The sequence below is a fragment of the Dendrobates tinctorius genome, unplaced genomic scaffold (assembly GCF_039654945.1).
Source record: "Dendrobates tinctorius isolate UK_male_01 unplaced genomic scaffold, ASM3965494v1 ptg000070l, whole genome shotgun sequence".
NCBI lineage: Eukaryota > Metazoa > Chordata > Amphibia > Anura > Dendrobatidae > Dendrobates > Dendrobates tinctorius.
The window spans coordinates 73535119-73560421 of record NW_027361738.1 but is presented as its reverse complement, the minus strand read 5'-3'; the positions used below and the strand labels follow the sequence as shown (position 1 = coordinate 73560421).

The window sequence follows — 25303 nt, the reverse complement described above, 5'->3', positions numbered from 1 at the left end:
TTTCCGCGTGTGATTGTGACATTCTCCAGCAGTACATGCCGGTACTGATGCAGTAATGACGCCCGACCTCGCACGATCTAATGATCCGAACGTCACGAACCTTTCGGTGCAGATCGGTGTCACAAATCGCTGAGAGAATGAAGAGCAGATCACACTGGATTTCCAGCAGGACGGCGTCGTTATTGGCTTCAGCGCTGGAGATCGTTTTCTTCAAGATTCCTGAATATACACAACCTCATCAGCATCGAGGACTTGATCAATTATTGTTTTAGTCCAGAAATCTAACCGTGTAGTGATGTGGAATGGCGCGGTATAACTGGCAGTCTTGTGGTGTTTTTCTGCTGCGAATATTGTAAACTTCAACATTTCGCCAAAAAAGTGACAATTTTATGGTGGGATGTAAAATATACAGAAGGTCATTCTGTGTACGACAATAATAAATTGCACTTATCCCCACGCCATGTGACGATGCGACTTCATACAAACAGAGTATACAGGGGACGTGTCAGCAGTGTGACCCTGCAATACCTGAGTGTAGACTTTTATTTGCAGCATGACTTGTAAAATGATGTTTTATTCCGCTGCTCCAGCAGTTGCACTGGAGGAATACCCTAACCCTAAAGAACTCACTCTGCAGTGAGTGCTGTTCAACTTCTCCCCTCTATTTTTGATTGATTAAGTCCAATCAGGAGCCCGCTACAGGTATCAATCAAGAGCAGAAAGGAGGGGCGGTGAAGTGCTCTCTACGAATACTAGAGAGCACGTCAGAGTATGGCCTGTTTCACACCTCGGTTGTTTGACGTCAGTTGAAATCCGCCAAGAGTGGAAAAAACGGATCTGTTTCCGCTATGTAACAAACGGATGCACCGGATCCGTTTTGTGGACGGATCCGCCAGTGTATGCAATTTAAAGGAACAGATGTCTGGAAAAAAGGAGAGAGAGACAGCTGACAGCTATCTAATGTATAAGTGCTACGCAAAGACATATTTAGCCACGTCTTCTGGTTTCCTATCTACCTCTATCAGCAGGTTTGCAGGGTGAAAACTGCTGACAGGTTGCCTTTAGGTTAGGGCTTTGAGGTCGCGCATCAGAAATTTGATTGGTGCCGCTGCTAAACAGCGGAACTATATAAGAGAATGAGGTCGCATTGCGATACCTACACTACCGCGAGAAACAAGTCAAAATGTTCCGAGTCGGATATTTTGTGACTTGCTTGCCCATGATAGTGTAAGGGCCGCAACATGTTCCCATACAGCGCTGCGATGTAGCATCGATCAAACTTCGGTCGCTTGACGGTTATTGTGGCCAAAGCCTTAAGGATTTCTGACAAAAATGTGGATGTGGGAAATGAACAGTAGTAAGTAAAAGTCAAGGCTTTTGCTAAAGTCTGATAAATGTATCTGATTTTCTAGCATGAATATTGACAATTTTCTGTTTTTGATGCAGTAACCATATTTGCAAAAAGAAAGAACAGAAACTGAAGCCATATTAGTTGCAGTGACATTAACTGGATCACATGGGCCACAATACAAACTCTCCAAGAACACCCCCAACTATCACAGGTATATAATAGCAGTGGTCTTCTCATATGGGCAAAAGGGACCTTTTGACCTCCAGATCTGGAGCTCAAAAAAGTCGTTTTGTCACCGGCTATCAATAACAAAGTGGCAATTTACTGGGAAACCAATTAAAAAGGTACAAATCAATATGTCTGCACCACTTGTCGTCACTTTTGCAAAAATGGCCGTTACGACAAAACAGAGGAAATCCAATCTATTGCAGAATTATAGACTAAGTAGAGGACGTTAGGTGCCACTTGAATGTTTGATTTACTATTTTTGGACATTTTTGGGGGTAGAAATTGTCTTTTGCAAGGACAGTATGGCTGCCACCACCATAGTTATTAAGTCACTGGAACGCTTCGATAATAATTTTTTCCTGATTGCTTAGACATGGAGCAGAACACATAAATATATCGCGAGGATGCAGCAGCGGATAAAGAAGTGTAGCCTCGTTACCTAGAAGCTGACTAATTGCTCCCTGGTCACAGAGGTCTTGGTTCACAGTCTCATCCCCTACGGATACCACGGACCGGAGGAGTCTCAGGCTGTAACGCATCTGGGCATGTTTGTTCCCCCGGCCACCGGTGCCATGGAAGCTGTTACCCTGACCAAAGAAGGCATCTGAAAAGGAAGAGTTTGTTGCATGCTTAATTGCAAGTTAATGATTAAGTGAGATCCGTAATTAATCAGATCATTGCAGTTATTCTACATGGTGTGGTATTGTCACAATCCCCCCTGTGTCTGAGACACTCGCGGGATTTGCATTTTTTTTTTTTATATGACTGTTAAATATACTTAAAGTGTAAGTAAACCTTTAATACAGAGAAGACAAGAAATTACAGCAGCAGCAGGAGATTCTGGTAAAATCCAATGATTTATTAGAAAAATATACAAATGTCAAGTACAACCAAAACCCACCACCACAGTTAAAAAAATGAAAATGTCAGGCAAACGCGTTCCGGACGCATGTCCTTAATCATGGCAATGTTGGAGCCATGATTAAGGACATGCGTACGACATGCGCTTCCCCGCATTTTATAATTTTTTTTAACTGTGGTGGTGGGTTTTGGTTGCATGTGATATTTGCATATTTTTCTAATAAATTGGATTTTACGAGAATCTCCTGCTGCTGGAATTTCTTGCCTTCTGTGGATATTCCTGAATTGCATCGGGCAATGATAAATCTGAAATATCCTGTAAGGAAAAGCATAGTAAATAGTCCTGAAGACAAAAAAAAAAAAGAAAGACTGACCTTGAGTGCAGCACCACTCCAGGAAGAGAAGAATACGCGTGTTTCCCTGACAGGTGATATAGTCCTCCACCAGCAGAGGCGCCATAGAGGACAAGGTAGCGATGGCGTGCAGCTGTAAGTCTTCATAACGGGCAGCCGGCCAGTCGTGGACTCCATGCTTTTCGTTTGCTTTCACATAGTTAAAAAGGGCTAAGACCACTCTTCCATCACAGAGCAGCTAAACAGGATACATAAAAGTAAAATTCAGATTAGTGAATTTAAAACAACCTGTCACTTGCCCTAAATATACTATATATATATATTACCTGATGTAAATGCCGCTGTTCTCCTGAATCCGGCGATGTTTTTCTTTTGTTCATGCTCATGCTCCTCTCTGTTCCTGAGATATGGCCCCTTCTTCCCGGTATATAAATCTAGTCTTGTTAGCCAAGTGGGTGTGGTCCCACAGATAACATAAACAGGAAGCGGGGGTTGTATCTCAGGAAAACAGAGGCGCAGGAACAAAAGAAAAACAACACCGGATTCAGGAGAACAGCGGCATTTACACCATATTTATGGCAAGTGACCGGTCCCCTTTAAATAATATCTAATGAAAGAACATACGCTGACGATCTACTGGCCTGATTTACTGTTTTAGGCATTCTTTACCTGAACTGTTGACAGATCCTTAGATAACACCACCAACATGTTGAAAAGAAGTTTCTTCATCTCGAAGTCTTCGTGGTTGTGTAAAAGTTTTAGACTTTTCACTAATGGGTTATGACTTTTAACTGGAGAACGAAAAATCAAAATGTAAGTGTCCATTGTCCCCAGGAGAAGAAGTAGAATAATGTCATATGTCAGAAAGTTCTATGTAACTGTGTGGAGATGTGGAAAGTACACATTCTTACTGGGCTGATCTGGCATTTGCATTTTCTTAAAGGGGTATTCCTATCTTCATAGATGGATATTGTTGAATAGTGCTCACAAAAAGAAGCACTTTTACAATTCTCTACTTTTTATAATTTGCAACCGTTCATGAGATTTTAACACTAGTCTTTGGTTTATAGCTCGTTGCTTAGGAGACCGACCACCGCTGCTGTCTGGCTTGTAAGTACTGCGCTGAATTGCTCCAGCCAGCTTTAAAACAGTGCTTACAAGCACAAAAAAAAGAGCTTGTAAGCACTGTGCATGTTCTGCTGTCTGGCAGTGGTGGTCGGTCTCCTAGACAACGAGCTGTAAACAAAAGTGCTAATATTTTAAGAATGCCTAAACATTTTCATAAGCAGTAAATTGCAAAATTGATTTTATTTACAAGCACTATCCGATAATACCCATTTATAATGTTGGGAGTGACCCTTTAAAAGGGGCGTCTACATTGGACAATCCCTTTATATTAGAGGAGTTATTTAACATTCATCTAGGTAACAGTGTACACATTGTGCATACAGTGTACACATAAACCGCAATAGACAAGATCGAACTCACTGACTTCTTATTTACAGTGGGGAAAAAAATATTTATTCCGCCATCAATTGTGCAAGTTCTCCCACTTAAAAAGATGAGAGAGGCCTGTAAGTGACATCATAGGGAGACCACAACTATGAGAGTCAAAATGAGAAAACAAATCCAGAAAATCACCTTGTCTGATTTGCCAAGATTTATTTTGCAAATTATGGTGGAAAATAAGTATTTGGTCATTAACAAAGGTTCATCTCAATATTTTGTTATATATTCTTTGTTGGCAATGACAGAGGTCAAACGTTTTCTGTAAGTCTTCACAAGGTTGGCACACATTGTTGGTGGTATGTTGGCCCATTCCTCCATGCAGATCTCCTCTAGAGCAGTGATGTTTTGGGCCTGTCGCTGGGCAACACGGACTTTCAAATCCCTCCAAAGGTTTTCTATGGGGTTGAGATCTGGAGACTGGCTAGGCCACTCCAGGACCTTCATATGCTTCTTACGAAGCCACTCCTTCATTGCCCTGGCAGTGCGCTTGGGCTCATTATCATAATGAAAGACCCATCCACGTTTCATCCTCAATGCCCTAGCTGACGGAAAGATGTCTGCACTCAAAATCTCATAATGGCCCCATTCATTTATTCATTCATGTACACAGATCAGTTGTCCTGGTCTGTTTGCAGAGAAACAGCCCCAAAGCATGATGCTGCCACCCCCATGCTTCACAGTAGGTATGGTGCTCTTTGGATGCAACTCAGCATTCTGTCTCCTAAAAACACGACGAGTTTTGTTTTTACCAAACAGTTCTACTTTGGTTTCATCAGATCATATGACATTCTCCCAATACTCTTCTGGATAATCAAAATGCTCTCTAGCAAACTTCAGATGGGCCCAGACATGTACTGGCTTAAGCAGGGGGAAACGTCTGGCACTGCAGGATCTGAGTCGCTGGCAGCGTAGTGTGTTACTGATGGTAGCCTTTGTTACGGTGGTCCCAGCTCTATGCAGGTCATTTACTAGGACCCCCCGTGTGGTTCTGGGATTTTTGCTCACCATTCTTATTATCATTTTGACCCCACGGGGTGAGATCTTGCACGGAGCCCCAGATCGAGGGAGATTATCAGTGTTCTTGTATGTCTTTCATTTTCTTATTATTGCTCCCACAGTTGATTTCATCACACCAAGCTGCTTGGCTATTGCAGATTCAGTCTTCCCAGCCTGGTGCAGGGCTACAGTTTTGTTTCTGGTGTCCTTCAACAGCTCTTTGGTCTTCACCATAGTGGAGTTTGGAGTGTGACTGTTTGAGGTTGTGGACAGGTGTCTTTTATACTGACAACAAGTTCAAACAAGTGCCATTACTACAGGTATGAGTGGAGGACAGAGGAGCCTCTTAAAGAAGTTACAGGTCTGTGAGAGCCAGAAATCTTGCATGTTTTTAGGTGACCAAATACTTATTTTCCACCCTAATTTGCTAAATAAATCTTGCCAAATCAGACAAGGTTATTTTCTGGATTTGTTTTCTCATTTTGACTCTCATAGTTGTGGTCTACCTATGATGTCAATTACAGGCCTCTCTCATCTTTTTAAGTGGGAGAACTTGCACAATTGGTGACTGACTAAATACTTTTTTTCCCTACTGTATCTACTATGGTGCAGTGACCGCTGTGACAGCTAGGGGGCGCTGTATGGGTCATGCACACAGGTATATCCATTGTGGTAATGGATATAGGATGAATGCCAGGATGGAAAATGACCGTTATGTATCCCAGAGTGGGTGGCCCTGGGATGGGAGCTTGAACCTGTGCTAATCAGCAGAGGTACTGTTGAGGTTTTGCTACACTGTATCAGGGAGAAGCTTCCAGGTGGCTGGTGAGATGGGTGGGACCAGTCACCTACAAACCCACCCAGGGGCGTGTGGCTAAACGTCCATAGTAAGCATGTATATATGTGGGTATGGCTGGGTGTTTGAGATAGGACCTGCAATGAGGTCATAGCCATGTGATCTGGTGGGCGTGGCTATGGATCATATAAGGCGACCAGATTAGGTCACATGGGGGAGTGCCTGGATCTGATTGGAGCACATGTAGAAAGTCCCGGAAGGCCGACGTGCTAGAGGGTCTGCTGCCCTCCTGAACAGCACATGCTGAGGCCGTGGACCTGGTCAGGCCTGTGTATATTGGCCTGTTTGTGTGGGACATTCCCCAGGAAGGAATGGACGTCCTGAATGAGAAAGCAACTAAGAAGGTAACCCAGACAGGGTGAGCTGTGTTTTAGGCGAGAGCCTGCGTGCCGGACATAGCACAGCCTGTGTGACCACAGGGTTAACAGAGCGGAGCTCTACATTATGCTGTTTGATATAAGCCTGTTGCTGTTTATGGTTTATGCTGCCTAATAAACCACATGGACTGAATTAATGTTGAAAAACCTGTGCCGGACCTGGTTAATCGGCTGCCAAGCGAGTATCCCCAACCTGAATAACAAGCGCTACCTTACACTATGTAGAGATGAAACCTTTCGTAGTAATTCTGCTTGTGATGATAAAGAAATGCTTGCCATGAAGTGACAGAACAGGGAGTATAATCCTTATATTATGCTTAGTATCAAAAATTAAAATTGCAAGATTCTGGAATTTTTTAATAGTTATAATATGAAAAATGTAAAAAAAAAATAAATAAAATTAAAAAAGTATATAAATATATACCATAAAAACTTGGTTTAAATAATAGGTCATTTTCTGATAATACATTTCCCTTAAAAAGAAGGGCTATATAATCTACCCACCTTCTGAGAATGTTGCAAATAAGATCAGCTGCTTTGCAAATCCACTTTCCTAAATTAAAAAAAACACAATAAAAAGACATATTATTATTATAAGAGTGAGAGCGAATTGACCTAGACCGTCAGCCACGACAGTGGTCTGTGGCTGCTGGAAGGGGCAGGAGAACTGCTTCTTCCCTGAAGGCATCTGTGGCTCTTCTTTTGATTAGTCGGCCTGTGACAAACTTAGGATGTTGTGCCACCCCAACAAGTCAAAAAAAGAGCCATGGTCATCATGACATCAGGTAGGAGGTAAATCTCCAGCTCCTGTCCAGCAGCCACAGACCACTGTTATATTGGATGGGTTGGACTGCGCAAATCGATTCACACTAACATCTGTCTGAGATGGTTCAGTGAGTACTGCACTGAGCAGGGTGTTGGACACAATGACCCTGGACGTCCCTTCCAACTCTAACATTCTATGAACTTTAATTATTTTGTATATTATTATAAACTATAGGTGTACTCCGGAGAGGTAAAAAATTATCCTAACGGTCATACCTTCAGAAATCATAAAGATAACAAGAATAGTGTTGTTTCCCATCCTCACTGTACCTGCAATTCAGTGTAATGCTGGAGCTGCTCCCCTTCCCTTCTGGGATATGACGTCACACATCAGGGGGTAAGGTCCGCTCCTGGCTTCTAGTAGCTTCCAGCAACCTGATAGTATCTCATTTCCTGAAGTTCTAGATGAACTTAGCCGCCGGCTTTCAGTCATAGAGGTACGGCCAGTGCAGCTCTGACACGGACTGACAGTCGGCTAAGCAGTGCATCAGTACAGAACCAGCTGTCAGTCAGTGCCGGGGGCATAGTTACAGCCGTCGCTCGCTATATACTGAGCGATGACTAAAGCTGCACCTCTATGACTGAAAGCCGGCGGCTGTCGGGAGGAATAAATTTTTTTTCCTCCTGGCAACAGGGCTCTCAGTGCAGCTTCAGAACATTATTAACCTACGGATTTACCCCATATTTGCAGTTTCATAGCGGTTTTTTTCACACCACAGGTCCACATTAAGAGTATTTTCTTTTTCGCTTTGTACAATGTGACATTTGTTCCATCAGATGTCATATTATGGAGAAATTACTGAAGTACTGATAAGTAATCTTCCCAGCAGCTTCTACTTACAATCATCGGTGGGCTACTGTTCTCTGCGATCAGTGTGGCGATTACCAGAAGATCATTTCTTAGCTGTCGGTCATGATGTCTGCAGCCATTTGTGAGTAGACGTACAAAAGAATCTTTCAGTGCACTAGAAGAAGGTTCAAATACATGTGATCAATCCGCAATGGCGATCATATCATTCTAGAGGCATCGGTTGGGAGTAGAGGTAGCATATGCCGTGGATAACTGGTTGGTGGAATTCTGTCTGCTGGATCCCTTGGGCTCATCCTCAGTATAAGGAGCCGAAGTGATAATTTGGTGCTGCAGCTCTTAGAAATAATCTGCAGTTTAGTCATTGCATTTTGATATTTTCTTTATTAAACTAGCGCCATTTTTAACACAGTTAAAGGCAACCTGTCACTAGGTCAAACGTGGGCAGTTCTTGCTCTTATTTTATTCCTGCTTTTCCCCTGAGCAATCCTTTTGTTTGTTTTTTTTAAATCCACCATATGGTTCTAGAAATATGGGCCTTTCTATTTGCTAAGTTTTATGTTCTTTATGAGGGGGCGTGGGTCACAGGTTCCTCGGGGGGGTGTCTGCAGAATGCTCTGCATAATTACCAAGTGAGCACCGCCTCCTTGGAAAGAGCATAAAAATTAGCAGTGAATAAAAAGGCCCATATGTCTGGAACCATATGGCGGAATAAAAAAAAAAAAATACAAAAAATGAAAAACTCAGTAAAGCATTGGGAATAAATTAAAAGCAAAAACAGACCACTTTTGAGCTGCTAACAGCTCCTCTTTAAAGGGATAGTCCCATTTTCTAACTATATCCTAGATCACTAGGATATCTTTGTGATTGATATCCGCCAAGCCAAGGCCACTTTTGCTTTTCTCTGGCACTGCGAACTTCCGCACCCCCTCCTACACCACTTTGCTAGCTATCCACGATATAGGGAACTGCAAGTGAGTAGAGACTCACTTGCAGTTCCCTATATTGTGGATAGACAGCAAAACTGCTGTGTAGGAGGAAAGTAGAGCCCCCAATCCCTCTACTTTCAGGAGGTTGTCATCCCCAAAAATTATAATGCGATGGCATATACCCCAGTAGTATAGCAAGATAATATAAGATTGGACTAGCCCTTTAAATGTTCTGGGCATAGCACTAGTTACATATGGAATATACCAAGTGTAAGGTAGCGGTAGCACTGTATGCAGTGAAGAAGCAGTGACCCACAAAATTCAAACACAAAAGTCTTTGTAATGTGTTATCTTCACACATAAAAGTCCGAATTCACACACAAGTGCAACTAATATTAGTGTTCAGTTCACACCAGATCATAGCACTTCATAGTACACAGCATCCTTTAGATTGCAGTCACTACAGATGCTAGTCCTCCTCTGACTAGTTCCCGTGGGTGTCCTGCACCGCTGTATCACAGACTCTACTCACAGCCGTACACAGACCTTGACATCCTCCTGTCTGCAGCTGTGACACACGCCAGTCCTTCCTTCAGGCACAGGACAGTCTACCTCAGGTTCACCTCCGGGCACAAAACCTGTCCACATCCATGACCAGTCATCGTGGACAGCAGCACCACTGTGTAGGCTGTGGGTTCCCAGGCCACTCTCTGGCCCTGACACACCTGTGACTCACTAAGCACTCACTAACCCTTTCCTGCAGGGTTTTTAACATATCAACCTGTGGCTTTCAGCCATATGGAAAACCTGGGTCTGGAATGGAACTGACTGCACCACTGACATGCTGCAGTCAGTTTCAAAACATCCATTCCAGAGTGGGTTTTCCCTACATCCGCCTTGGACACTAACATGTCCAAGACTAACACTTACCTTTATAATCAGTCTGCATTGCAGTCACAGCTACACCTGCACACCTATGGCCTTCATACACCTCCGTGCAAATCCTGGGAAGACTACACAGCGACCCCTACCTGTGACATTGTTCACTGCTTCACCATTGCAATCACAGCTATGTCTGTGACTGCAACGCATTCCCATAGCCTCAATACGCCTCCATGCATATCCTGGGGAGAACACACAGCACCCCTTAGCTGTAACAGGGGTCACTGCCTCACACAAGATACAATAACAAAACTCCAGATTTCGGGTGAGACAAGCTCAAAGTCTTAAAACTTTATAATTTAGGATATAAACAGCACTTACTAGATGCATTCGATGTTACTGAGCTGATTAATGACTTCTTCCTTTGGCCCATTTTCCAATAGGTTCCATAAGATCTCAGAGGAACGGAAAAGAACTTGTCCTGAGGGATCTGCGTCATTGAGACGGGAGCATATTCTGCGGGCTGCATGAGCTCGGGCCATCAGCTTACAATTCTCTGAATATGAGGAATATCATAAACAATTGTATTAATACTTATGAATTGGCCATATTAAATGAATCCTGTGTGACCCGACCAATCAAACAAAAGATTTCCCACCAATGTCAACCCCCTGATCCCTGAGTCAATTTTCACCCACCCGACCGGGCCAAATTTTACAATTCTGACCAGTGTCACTTTATGCTTTAACAACGCTGGAACTCTTTTTTTGTGACATATTGTACTTTAAGTTACTGGTAAATTTAAGCAGATTTTTTTTAATTTATTTGTGAAAATATCAGAATTTTGGCAATTTTTTTTTTAAATTTTGCAAAATTTTAATTCTTATACCCTTAAATCAGATAGTTGTATCACACAAAATAGTTAATAAGTAACATTTCCCACATGTCTAGTTTACATCAGCATCATTTTTTAAACATAATTTTACTCTGTTAGGAAGTTAGAAGGATTAAAAATTGATCAGCAACTTCTCAGTTTTCCAAAATTTACAAAACCAATTTTTTTAGGGACCACATTACTTTTGAAGTGACTTTGAGGGGTCTATGTGACAGAAAATACCCAAAAGTGACACCACACTAAAAACTGCACCCCTCAAAGCCCTCAAAACTACATTCAAGAAGTTTACCAACTTTTCAGGTGCTTCACAGCAATTAAAGCAATGTGGATCGAAAAAAAATTAAAAATGTACTTTTTCCCACAAAAATGTTGCTGTAGCCCAACATTTGGCATTTTCACAAGGGTAACAGGAGAAAATAGACTGTGCAATTTGTTGTGCAATTTCTCCTGAGTACACCGATACTCTGAATATATGGTGGAAAACTACTGTTTGAGCGCATGGCAGGACTCGGAAAGGAAGGAACGCCATTTGACTTTTGGAACATAAAAATGGCTGAAATAGATAGAGGACACCATGTATCGTTTGCAGAGCCCCTGATGTGCCTACATAGTGGAACCCCCTCACAAGTGACCCCATGTTCAAAACTACACCCCTCAAGGAATTTATTTAGAGGTATAGTGAGCACCTTGAACCCACAGGTATTTCACATAATTTAATAAAAACGCTGAGCACTAGAAATTAAAAAATACACTTATCCCACAAAAATATTGTTTTTGCCCCAAGGTTTTCATTTTCACAAGCTATCAGGGAAAAATGGACCACCCAATTGGTTGTGAAATTTCCCCTGAGTACGCCAATATCCCATATGTGGTGGAAAACTACAATTTGGGTGCACGGCAGGGCTCATAAGGGGCGCCAATTGAATTCTGGAGCTCAATTTTGGCTAGAATAAATTGTGGATGCCATGTCACATTTGAAGAGCCCTCTGACATGCCAAAACAGCAGAAACCCCCACAAGTGACCCCGTTTTGGAAACTACAACTTGTGAGGAACTCATCTAAGACTCAGGCAATTCACAGAATTGTATAGCATTGGGCAGAGTCAATGGAAAATTACGATTTTTTTCCATTAGACTGTTGCTTTGACCTCCAGATTTTTAATTTTCAAAAGGTTTAATAGAAGAAAATAAACAGTACCATTTGTCACGCAATTTCTCCTGAGTATACCGATACCCCATACATGGTTAAAAACTACTTTTGAGGCACAGTACAAAACTTAGAAGGGAAGGAGCGCCATATTGGAGGTCAGATTTTGCTGGAATGGTTTGAGGATGCCATGTCACATTAGCAGAACAGCGGAAGTCCCCATAAGTGACCATATTTTACAAACTTTACCCCCCAATGAATTCATCTAGGGGTGCAGTGGGCATGTTGACACCACATGTCTGTGCCTCACAGAATTTTATACCATTGAGAAGTAAAGAAAAAATAATTAATTTTTTACAGCTAAATGTTGTTTCAGCCCCAAGTTTTTAATTTTTATAAAGGGCTAATAATAGGAAATCTCCGAGTGCTGTGATTCAGATGAAACCCCAGATGGATCCATTCATTATAATGAGGCAGCAGAGTTACTCTGGACTCCGTCTGGCCTCTGTTCAGCGGTGCTCTTCTTTTCAGAGGTGCAGAAAACTGAGGCACGACTTTATGCACGTCTAAAAAGAAGGACACCGCCAGATTATAGCCTATAGTGGGTGCCATTACAGTGATACCAGATAATTGCACCAAATAATTTTTTTATGTTTGGCTGCTGTCACACACTAAAAGACGCTTGTTTTTGCAAGTCATGTGAGGGTTTATTTTTTGAGGGACGAGTTGGCTTTTTATTGGTACCATTTTCGGGCACGTGATATTTCTTGATCGCTTTCTATTCTTATTTTAGGGAGACAGAATGAACAAAAACCAGCAATTCAAGTATCGATTTTGGAGGTTTTTTTTATGCCGTTGTGTGGTAAAATTGATAAGGCAGCTTTATACTTCGGGTCAGTACGATTACAACGATACCTCATTTATATCATTATTTTTATCTTTTGGCACTTTTAAACAATAACTATTTTATAGAATAAAAATAATCGTTTTTGCATCGCTATATTCTGAGAGCTATAACTTTTTTATTTCTCCACTGACGGAGCTGTATGGTGGCTTCCTTTTTCAGGAAAAGATGGCATTTTCCCTACACCATTTTTATTTACACTCCTCTTTTTGATTGCATTTTATTCCACTTTCTGTTCGTCGGTATGATGAAAAAGCATTTTTTTTCCTTTTTTTTTTAACAGAGTTCACTGAAAGGGTTAACTAGCAGGACAAGTTTTATAGATCAGGTCGTTCTCGTGGCGATAACAAACGCGTACTTTTTTATTTGTGTTTTTACATATAAATACGTATTTTGTGATTTTATTTTTTCTAAGTACTTTTAGACTTTAATCACTCTGATTGCTGGTATAATGCATTATACTTGTCAGTGATCTCAGCATGTTCTAACAAGCTTGCCGTAGCTGGCAGGGGTCTTCATGACGACGATCGGGCAATGACTTTGTGGGGGCGCCAACAGAACGGGAGAGGGAGCCCACTCCCTCTCCAGGCCTCCAAAATGGTGCAATCGATATGGTGGCGCTGCGGGTACCACTCCTGGCTGTGAGAGAGCCGGGTCTCGGCTATCATGTAAGATAATCTCCTGGAGAGATCGAACGGCAACAGCTCCTGTGTCCTGTGCAGCACACGATCGCCATGACGTACCTATACGTCATCGGTCGGGAACCCTTATCTGACCATGACGTATAGGTACGTCATATGTCGTGAAGATGTTAATGTCCTATTAGAAGACCCCCTTTAAATCAAATATAACTTATTTAACAAAACGGACATGATGCAGATGGGTGTATAGGTGCAGTATACGTACCGGTGGTGCTTGATAAGAGCTGTAGTACTTTCAGAAGTGCTAACTTCTCTTGTAAGTTGTTCTCCACTAATGCCAAAGACAAAACGAGGGTTTCTGCCAATCCTCCCACTTCCGCCATCTGTAACTTGTAGGTGACACTTGTTGGTTGAAAGCCTGTTAAGGAATTTTACATATGTACATAACTTAATATTTTATTAATTGGTCACTTTTCCCTTTTGGTGATTTACCAATTGTTGAGCAAAATGATTTGCAGGATACTGGTTCCTTGGTAGTCGATGGAACCTGGACCAGAGCCCTGCGAACCTCATCGTACATGCCAGCATTCCCGGCACCTCTTCTAATTAGCAGGCTTGGTGTCACGTGTGCCTCTCGCCATAACCATGATGTTGCAACGAAGCCACTTACCAAAATCATGGCTGGGGATGCCGGCAGGTAGAGGAGACTCTGCCTTGGATTGGAAATCTCCTGTATATTACAGCAGCAGCAGCATTGTGGATGAGATTTTATGTAATTGGATCCACAATTTGAGGAGAAAAAAGAAAAAAAAAAAAAAAGGCGGGTATACAAAATCCCTCACTCTCCTTTTTGGCTAACTGGCCATATAGTAAGGGGCACATAGTGGAGGGCTGTCAAATAGTTATCCTAGAAATATAAACCCGTACAAACTATACTTCATTCAAGAAAAAAAAAACAAATCACTTTTTTGGATTTATTTTAATAAAAATATTAATTAGCAAACGTCAAATAATTTACCATCCGTTGGCAGCTTTGTAGACTGTGGGCTGTAAAAATTGGCAACTGAACTGCAAATCTGTATTCTGACTTGAGAACTTGGCACCCGCATCAGACAACCTGGAGGAAAGAAAGTGCAGATGAAAACCTGCGGTTCAGCTAATTATGAAATCAATATGATAATATGCTTGTTTAACCCTTCCACTCCCGAAACCGCAGGTGCTGGACGAGCTGAAGAGGCCGGAGAAATTGTACCGTTCGTCACATCATGGAGCACTTTATTTCCTTGCATCTTACGGCGGACCTGTCATTTCTGCTGATTTTTCAGAATAAGTTGCCATCTGTGTGTACCTGAGAAATGATGCTATTTCTGGCCATTGTGGGACTTGGATACTGCACTTTTCACTCGTTTAGACTCCTCTCCCTAATTTTTAGTTGTCTCTGAGCTGATGGTTGAAGACTAGCTGCTATGATGTCTCCCCACACACAGATATGGAAACATAAAGATGGGACTTTTTGAAGAAGAGGAGGAAAAAATCAAAAGTGCAAAAATTATACCTGGGGTGGTATACTGATGTCACCATTGGTGTCTAAGGATTTATACTGCTATGATCAGAGCTCACAGCAGAATCCTGTTAGGTGCCGGCTGTACAACACTGCTGACATCCACAGTATATGGATGGTACAAGCTCAGCTCCTGAGCTCACTCCCCCCCACAGGTAGTGCTCACTGTACAAGTATGCCATCTGTCACCAAGGGGTTAAAATACTTTGAATTAGGATGTTACAATGATTGAAAATAATTATTCTTTTTACAAATTGATGGCCTATTCCTTATGATACATCCATTGTTGTTGCATTCAAGTAAAGAGGACAATGCTGCAATGTCTTGCTCTGCTGCTACGAAAAGTATGATCCAGGGAAGAACAAACTGGTCAGAAACCAATGTGAATATTTACGTGGCTGCAGCCCAGGAGCGCCGCTGCCTCTGCTGATGTGTCCCCCTTTGATCTAATATTGATGGCCTATCCTTGGGGCTAGGACATCAAATGTAAAAGTATGGAAAAACCCTTTAATTTAATGTGGCACTTTGGTACAACTCACCTAGCTGGGATAGTGACTCTGCGACGGTTTGTGCGTACAAGACTTCATCTGACATCTTCTCTTTCAGAAAAGGAAGGCTACAGACACAAGAGATTAAGGAGGACACAATAGAAGGCTATGACAAGACAAGTCAGGAGGTTGTGTTATTTCAATCTGCCGGAAACTTCCCGTCCAATGACAATCTTCTTAGTGAGTAAATAGTTGTAGACCAGCGGACCTGTCACCAGACTTCACAATACACAACAGCATACATTATTAAATAGACCTGATTAGGCTGGTGTACTTACTCTAACTCGTGTCAGAATGCCTGTATAATCCTTTATCGAAGTTCAGTTCAATCTCCGTTCACCTGGCCAGATTGACATATCCTCAGTGTCTCTCCTCCCTGCTGCTGAATCTCTGTCCACCTGGCATAATTGTCAGCTCCTCTGTGGCCCTCCTCACTGCTGCTGCACATCTAAGCTTATTGACAGCTCCTCAGTGGCCCTCCTCACTGCTGCTGCCCATCTAAACTTATTGAAAGCTCCTCAGTGGCTCTCCTCACTGCTGCTGTCCTTTTAAACTTATTGACAGCTCTTCAGTGTCCCTCCTCCCTGATGCCAAATCTCCATACCTATCCTGATTGCCAGCTCTTCAGTGGCCCTCCTCACTGCTGCTGCACATCTAAGCTTATTGACAGCTCTTCAGTGGCCCTCCTCACTGCTGCTGCACATCTAAACTTATTGACAGCTCCTCAGTGGCCCTACTCACTGCTGCTGCCCATCTAAACTTATTGCCAGCTCCTCAGTGTCCCTCTTCACTGCTGCTGCCCATCTAAACTTATTGACAGCTCCTCAGTGTCCCTCCTCACTGCTGATGCCAATCTAAACCTATTGCCCACTCACTAAACTTATTGACAGCTTCTCGGTATCCCTCCTGCCTGTTGAATCTTCGCCCATCTAAGCTCATTGACAGCTACTCAGTGTCCCTCCTCCCTGACACTGAATCTCCACACACATAGCCTGATTGACAGATCCTTAGTGTCCTGCTGCAGCTGAGATCTCAGACTGCTCAGTACAAGCTGCGGCTTTCAGTTGGGCTGAGTGGGCAGAGACTGGATACACTTGGACTCACGAGCTCTCTCACTCCTTAGCTGGAGTCATAAAATGCTCATCCTAATAACAGGACTTTTTAACATGAATTTTCAAAGTAGCAAAGTACACCAGCCTCATTGGGTCTAGTACATCTATTTATTTATTAATGTATGCAGATTTTATTTTGAAATTTAGTGACAGATCTGCTTTAAAGTGAATTTGTCACCAGGTTTTTGCTACCTCATCTGACAGCAGCACTCTCAGTAGTCACTTAGATTATTGAGTGCAGCAGTTGATACACAGAGTTTTTAGATGTAGCAGAGCTTAGAAAGCTCCCCTGCCCACACCACAGCTTCCTGTGTATATTGTCTATTGACAGTGAGCTAAGTATCAGAGCAGAGGGTGTGGTCGGACCACTTGGCAAAGGCACCTGGTCTGTGAAGTGATAATGTCCTGGTGATATAACACTCATTGTATGGAAGCAAGAGCACCCATCCTAATAAGTGACACATCGCTGAAATCAGGGTCTCAGCCCCTACGTCATTCTGTCCTCAGATTACATAACAAAATCTTGATGACAGATTCCGTTTAAAGGAGACATGTCAGAAGAGGATGTAAAGGGATTATGTCTGTATAAATGGCATCAATATCAAGCTCGTTATAGTGTGATCCTTATGGTGAACTATTTAAAACTTTCACTGTATTCGCTGTACATTTTTTAGACACAGCAGCTTCCAATCTGACTGCGGGCCTGATGGAATTTTTTTTCCCATAGCCAAAATGTCTTTAAATATACATCCATTCCTCTATGTCTCTGCAGGTTTGGAAAGGGTTTGGTAGATATTTTGACTCTTCCGAGATGTCTCCACTTTTCCATACGCCACCTAGATGTTCTGAGAAACGTAGCAACAATTACTTAAAAAAAAATGTTTATTAAATAAAAGGTGGACCACAGAAAGAGTTGAGCAAACACCACTCCAAAGTTACTAACTTTTTCAGATTTTCCACATCTTGACTGGAAAAAAGATGGGGTGTAAACGTTTATTTTCGTGCCTCCAGAAATGTTGGGGACTATGTATAGAGCACTGAGCTCAACAACTCAGGGCTACGTTCCCACAGTGAGGTTTTTGGTGCGTTTTTGATGTTGCAGATTTTATGCACCTATTATATAACATAGGTCACTTGCATTTCAAAAATGCGCAACATCAAAGACTCCACTGTGGGAAAGTAGCCTAACAGTGAAAAAGCAGAGGTCAAACATAATTTTTAAGAGTATGAACTATTAAAATCAATAGGGAGGGGAGGAAAACTACTGCTCTTGGTCTGCAAAAGAGTTTTTTATTTTATTTTAGGGAAAAAAAATCCCATGGTAAGAGGTAGCAAAGAACTAAGGGAAAGGGTGGAATAAGAGATGAAGAGAAAGAGTTCGGGCTCATGCAGACGTCTGTGCAAATCGGCCTGAGCGCGGACCACAATGTACGGACTGTCTGCGGCTCTCCTGACCCGAGAGTGACAGCCTCATAGAAATAAGAAAAGCCGTCACGCTCGGGTCGAGAGGCCTGTGACCAATCTGTGCACTGCAGTCTGTGATCGGACTGAGATCCACGGATGTCTGGATGAGCCCTAAGGGGATGTGCACACGTTGCGGATTTTTACGCGTGGAATCTGTAGAGTCCGCAGGTCAAAATGCCCGCGTTTTACCTGCGGATGTCGTCTGTGTTTTCACACCTGCGGATTCCTAGAATGGAATGGGTGTAAAGATGCTGCGGAATCCGCCCAAAGAATTGACATGCTGCGGGAAATAAACAGCGGAATTTACCGCAGCATGTGCACAGCGGTTTTTGTTTTCCATAGGATAAGATGGTACTGTACATCCCTTGGAAATCTGCAGCAGATCCGCAGACGAATCCACAACATGTGTACACACCCTTAGGCCTCAGTCACATATCAGTATTTGCAAGCCAAAACTAAGAGTGAGGAAAAGTTTAAGGCCAGGATCACACATGCGAGGAGTACGGCCGAGTCTCGCATGTTAATCACCGGCACTCAGGAGCGGAGCGTGCAGCTCCATGTATTTCTATGCGGCCGCACGCTCCAATCCGAGTGCCGGGTATTAACATGCGAGACTCGGCCGTACTCCTCGCATGTGTGATCCCGGCCTAATTGATAGATTGACACCTGCTCTGTGTTTTTGAGACAATCCAGGTTTTGGCATACAAATACTGATCAAAAATACTGAGGTATGAATGAGGCCTAAAAAAGAGAAAAACAGGGTGGAGGCATACGGGACCCCAAAATGGGAGAATCGTGCAGCAGTTTGCAGATGTATATCATCTCATTCTGAATCTTGATAGAAATCTCAGAGTTCTTCTGATTTTTGGAAATCTATCCAATGAAACCAAGTCTTGTGTTCCCTTAGATAAGGGGTCTGTACTGCAGAAGAAAGTGATGGAGGGGGGTTTATCCTGTTTTTGATCATCCCTCCAAAAAAGTAGGAAGTATGTCTTTGGTTTACATTATTAAATGGAGTTCAGCTGCAATACCAAGCACAGCCCATGGACAAGAGTGGCGCTGTTTCCTGCAAAGAAATGATGCATCGCAACTTTTTGTTACCCCGGACATCCCCATAGAACACAATGGGCTGGATTTATTAATGCTGGTGTTGTACACGCCAGTCTGTATGAAGACGCGAGGTGGAGAAAGATGCGTGTAATTCATTGCATCCTAACACTGGCGTGCGCCTCGCCATGAATGTTACTCCAGTAACTTTTGAACAATTTGTCGAGAGAATCATAGAATCGTAGAGTTGGAAGGGACCTCCTGGGCCATCTGGTCCAACCCCCTGCTCAAAGCAGGATTCGCTAAATCATCCCAGTCAGATGTCTGTCCAGCCTCTGTTTGAAGACTTCCATTGAAGGAGAACTCACCACTTCTCGTGGCAGCTTGTTCCACTCATTGATCACTCTAACTGTCAAAAAGTTTTTTCTAATATCTAATCTGTGTCTCCTCCCATTCAGTTTCATCCCATTGCTTCTAGTCTTTCCTTGTGCAAATGAGAATAAAGTTGATCCTTCTACAATGTGACAGCCCTTTAGATATTTGTAGACAGCTATTAAGTCTCCTCTCAGTCTTCTCTTTTGCAAGCTAAACATTCCCAAATCCTGCAACCTTTCCTCATAAGACAGGGTTTGCAGACCGGTCACCATTCTGGTCGCTCTTTTCTGAACTTGCTCCAGTTTGTTGATGTCTTTTTTAAAATGTGGCGCCCAAAACTGGACTCAATATTCCAGATGAGGTCTGACCAAAGAGGAGTAGAGGGAAATAATGACTTCACGTGATCTAGACTGTATGCTTCTGTTAATACATCCTAGAATTGCATTTGCCTTTTTTGCTGCTGCATCACACTGTTGACTCATATTCAGTCTGTGATCTATTAGTATACCCAAGTCTTTTTCACATGTGCTGTCACTTAGCCCTATTCCTCCCATTCTGTATATGCCACATCCTGTCCCGCTCATGCTGCGCCCACTTTGGCAGATCTGGCATCAAAACGAGAAAAGTTGCACAATTTTGGGTTGTTCAAAAAAGTTGCAACTTTTCAAAAAGTGTTTTATGCCATAAATCCGGTGAAAGCAGTGTGATGAATTGGGGGAGGAAATGTATTTTATGGAAAAAATGAGTATCCAAAATGTTGATGTAGGCAGCGCACTTACCCGAATAGCTTGACAACGTCGCACACCGGATCTATGAAATCTTTATGGTCTTCTATCTTTGTTGCAGAAATGTTTAATAATTTCATGATTTGGGGTAAATCTTTTAGGACCTTTTATTCTTTTATGTTAAGGAAAAACCAAATGACTATGATAACATTAAAGGGTTATTCCCATCTCCGAGATCCTATCCCAAAATGTAGTAGGTTTAATAAGAATAATATTAGCAAATACCTACAATTAGAAATTTGGTATAGTTCTTCTGATTTTCTTTGTTGCTTACCCCATGTGCAGGGCATTGCAGTAGCTTAGATATCCATGGTTACGACCGGTAGCAACTAACTAACTGTCATAATATGATTGGTCATAACCATGGATACCTAAGCTACTGCAATGCCCTGCACCTGGGGTAAGCAACACACAGAAAATCAGAAGAACTATACTACATTTCTAATTGGAAATATTTGCTAATATTATTATCATACCTACTACATATAGGCATAGGACCTTGGAGATGGGAATACCCCTTTAATATTTCAACTCTGTGGTCTGCCACACTCGGTCATAGCTCACAGCGATAACAGATAGGTACAAAAGACCGCCCATAGCAGACATATGTACCTGTTACAGTGATAACACATCTCAATAATGTTATGATTTGGAGCAGATTCTGCTCCAAAATCCACATTAAAATTTGCTTCCAATTCTCTCTTTATTGATTATAATATAAAAATGCTCGATATAATATGTGGGGAAAAAAAAAACAGCACCGTGTGCACTATAGAGATATTGCTCATTAAAAGGAATATCAAATCCCCTCAAACCTCAAAGCTAAATCCATTAATATTTTTTATCTCTTATCCGTTGCTGCATTTCTAAGAAACCATTGTTTCAATTCATAAGCAAATGAAGCGTTAAGTGCTCTGGGTGTGACAGAGGACTTCTCAATTCCCTGCCTCTGGAGGTTGTGTCCCCACCCAGCATCTTTTTAGCTTGATTGACAACTCGCGCTCTCATTTCCAGACAGTGAGCAATCAATCAATCTAAATAGGCTGGTGCTAGACAGTAAAAACAACTCTGGGAGACAGAGGCTTGGGAAGTGCTAGGTCACACCCCGAGCACTTAAAGCCTCATTTATATATAACTAATAATGTTGATTGCTTGGGAGTGCAGCAACAGATAGAAGATATAAAGGTGTCGATGGATTTACATTTCAATGACCTGCAATTAAAATAAACCGAGGAGTTCACCTGTCTCCACTGTTAAGTCTAAAGATGCTTTATATCATTTATATAAAAAAAAAAATCAGAGGATACAGGGGTTCATCTCCTGCTGATCAGTTCAATTTTCAAGTCAAAGGGGGAGAAAAGTCAAAGGCTTATAACAGACAGGGCAGAGGGGGGAGGCTCCTGCTGCAGCCAGTTCTCTAGCAGCCAGATAAAGGACAGTGGGGAAGAGGAGGGGGACATTGATGATCTCCTGAGACACACAGACAAGATTTCTTTATATATTTCTCAGTTTTAATTGCAAAATGAGATAAAATAGAATCGAAAGAAAGGGCATTTATGGAGGGGTTGATGGGGTATTATTTTTTTTTTTTTTTAATTGTGAGCATTTTGTTAAATTAAAAAGATACAATGCCGTTGTAGTAATGCTTGCCGACTTTCTTTAAAGCCTTCATATGTCTCTCAAGTAAATCTTTCTGCAAAACAAGAAGAAGGACGTGATTTACCTTTAATATGCCTGGACAAAGATTAATCCCACTGACATACCGTACGGATTTGAAGGAATGAAAACCGAGATAATACTCCTATCTTCATAGATGGAGCTTGTAAAAATAAGCACTTCTGCCATTTACGGCTAATTAAAATTTTCAGCTGTTAACAGTTTTCTTTTGTTTACAGATTGTTGCCTTGGAGACCGGCCACCGGAACACGCGCAGAGACTACAGGTTCTTTTCTATTCAGCTTGTATTTTAAAGCTGGCCATGATCGTTGGCTTCAACGCTGCACTTGCACGTTGGACAGCAGAAGTGGTCGGTATCTTAGGCAACCAGACTTATATATAAAAAAAAAAACGTAATATCTTAAGTGTGTCTGCAGATTTTAATAAGCGGTAAACTGCAAAAGTGCTTGTTTTTATAAGCACTGTCCACCGCTATCCATCCGTCACGATGGAAATAACCCTTTAATGACCTGGAGTCCATTAATTTCACAGTCCTGGACAACCCCTTTAAGGGAATCTGTCACCCATTTTTAGTGATAACATGTAAAGATATCACTAAATTGTGCGTCCCATAAGGATTCTATTAGGATTTTTGATTCCCCCTGACCCCGCACCATTGAGGCATTAATACCTTTTTTAGCTTGTTGGGGAAGCATGCAAATTGCCGCGGTCCGGTCCGATGGGCGTGGCTTAGTAGTCGCCCCCCCCTCCTCGGCTTGCTTCACGTAATCTACGTCTGTGAATACCACAGACGCCGTTGGTTTCCGCGCTTGCGCAATGTAAAGGCCCCCGGCGCCTGAGCAGTATGCTTTGCCCAACTGTGGGCGAAGCATATAATTGGTACTGCGCATGCGCCGGTATTTTCCAGCGCGGTCTATGCCCCGGAAGTATGTCCTGCATGTGAAGACTTCCGGGGCATAGACCGCGCTGGAAAATACCGTAGCGATTTATGCTTCGCCCACAGTTGGGCAAAGCATACTGCGCACGCGCCGGGGGCTTTAACATTGCGCAAGCGCGGAAACCAATGGCGTATGTGGTATTCACAGACGAAGATTACGTAAAGCAAGTTGAGGAGGTGGGGGGGGGAGACTACTAAGCCACGCCCATCGGATCGGACCGCGGCGATTTGCATGCATCCCCAACAAGCTAAAAAAGGTATTTATGCCTCAAAGGTGCGGGGTCGGGGGAGTCAAAAGCCCTAATAGAATCCTTATGGGACGCACTATTTAGTGATATCTTTACATGATATCACTAAATGTGGGTGACAGATTCCCTTTAAAGGAGTTGGATTCGGCGTGACTCTGAAGCTCAGTCCTATTTACACGATTTGTATGTGGTGCAGAAAGTAAGAAGGAAGAAGCACAATCACCCTGCGACTTACAGAGAATGGACCTTCAAACAATTTGACCACGCGACCCAGATCCATGGGTTTAAACTGAATGGCCTGTGAAAAAAAGAAAAAAATCAACAATAAAACATCAAAACAAAAAAAGGCCTTATATGTTTTCAATTTAGAGGGAAGTTATGATATATGGTGTCTGATCTGCTGGCAGCATGGTATAGAGCTTTATGTTAAGCTTAAGAGTCCAAGGGGTGGCCCTTTTAGTGAAGAAGGACCGCCCCCTGGACTCCTGAGCAGAGGAAGAGCAGAGATTTCAATTGGTAAAATACAAGTTTTACTGAATCTTTTGCCACAAAACCTATATATATATATATATATACACTCACTGGCCACTTTATTAGGTACACCATGCTAGTAAGGGGTTGGACCCCCTTTTGCCTTCAGAACTGCCTCAATTCTTCGTGGCAGAGATTCAACAAGGTGCTGGAAGCATTCCTCAGAGATTTTGGACCATATTGACATGATGGCATCACACAGTTGGCGCAGATTTGTCGGCTGCACATCCCTGATGCGAATCTCCCGTTCCACCACATCCCAAAGATGCTCTATTGGATTGAGATCTGGTGACTGAGGAGGCCATTTGAGTACAGTGAACTCATTGTCATGTTCAAGAAACCAATCTGAGATGATTCGAGCTTTATGACATGGCGCATTATCCTGCTGAAAGTAGCCATCAGATGTTGGGTACATTGTGGTCATAAAGGGATGGACATGGTCAGCAACAATACTCAGGTAGGCTGTGGCGTTGCAACGATGCTCAATTGGTACCAAGGGGCCCAAAGAGTGCCCAGAAAAAATTCCCCACACCAAGACACCACCACCACCAGCCTGAACCGTTGATACAAGGCAGGATGGATCCATGCTTTCATGTTGTTTACGCCAAATTCTGACCCTACCATCCGAATGTCGCAGCAGAAATCGAGACTCATCAGACCAGGCAACGTTTTTCCAATCTTCTACTGTCCAATTTCGATGAGCTTGTGCAAATTGTAGCCTCAGTTTCCTGTTCTTAGCTGAGAGGAGTGGTACCCAGTGTGGTCTTCTGCTGCTGTAGCCCATCTGCCTCAAAGTTCGACGCACTGTGCGTTCAGAGATGCTCTTCTGCCTACCTTGGTTGTAACGGGTGGCAATTTGAGTCACTGTTGCCTTTCTATCAGCTCGAACCAGTCTGCCCATTCTCCTCTGACCTCTGGCATCAACAAGGCATTTCCGGCCACAGAACTGCCGCTCACTGTTTTTTTTTTCTTTTTCGGACCATTCTCTGTAAACCCTAGAGATGGTTGTGCGTGAAAATCCCAGTAGATCAGCAGTTTCTGAAATTCTCAGACCAGCCCTTCTGGCACCAACAATCATGCCACGTTCAAAGGCACTCAAATCACCTTTCTTCCCCATACTGATGCTCGGTTTGAACTGCAGGAGATTGTCTTGACCATGTCTACATGCCTAAATGCACTGAGTTGCCGCCATGTGATTGGCTGATTAGAAATTAAGTCTTAACACACAGTTGGACAGGTGTACCTAATAAAGTGGCCAGTGAGTGTATATATATATATATACACAGTCATATGTAAAAGTTTGGGCACCCCTATTAATGTTAACCTTTTTTCTTTATAACAATTTTGGTTTTTGCAACAGGTATTTCAGTTTCATATATCTAATAACTGATGGACTCAGTTATATTTCTGGATTCAAATGAGGTTTATTGTACTAACAGAAAATGTGCAATCTGCAT

At 42.5% G+C, this 25303-nt stretch overlaps 1 protein-coding gene across 5 annotated transcripts in view; it reads right to left on the bottom strand.

Annotated features, from left to right (window-relative positions):
- The window catches only part of CFAP69 (cilia and flagella associated protein 69), a 62615-nt gene that overhangs the window by 22406 nt on the left and 14906 nt on the right, over positions 1–25303 (bottom strand). For 3 of the 5 annotated variants that reach the window (XM_073581891.1, XM_073581894.1, XM_073581892.1), the window contains exons 3-15: positions 23551–23613; positions 22081–22146; positions 20448–20557; positions 15662–15738; positions 14580–14678; positions 13827–13979; positions 10357–10531; positions 8198–8321; positions 7036–7084; positions 3463–3584; positions 2815–3031; positions 2019–2183; positions 101–219 (exon numbers count right to left, since the gene is read on the bottom strand). In XM_073581891.1, the coding sequence (XP_073437992.1) occupies positions 101–219; positions 2019–2183; positions 2815–3031; positions 3463–3584; positions 7036–7084; positions 8198–8321; positions 10357–10531; positions 13827–13979; positions 14580–14678; positions 15662–15738; positions 20448–20557; positions 22081–22146; positions 23551–23613 (1539 nt within the window). Of the gene's footprint in view, positions 1–100; positions 220–2018; positions 2184–2814; positions 3032–3462; positions 3585–7035; positions 7085–8197; positions 8322–10356; positions 10532–13826; positions 13980–14579; positions 14679–15661; positions 15739–20447; positions 20566–22080; positions 22147–23550; positions 23616–25303 lie in introns of those variants that run through there. The other 2 variants (XM_073581895.1, XM_073581896.1) reach the window with 2 other exon arrangements.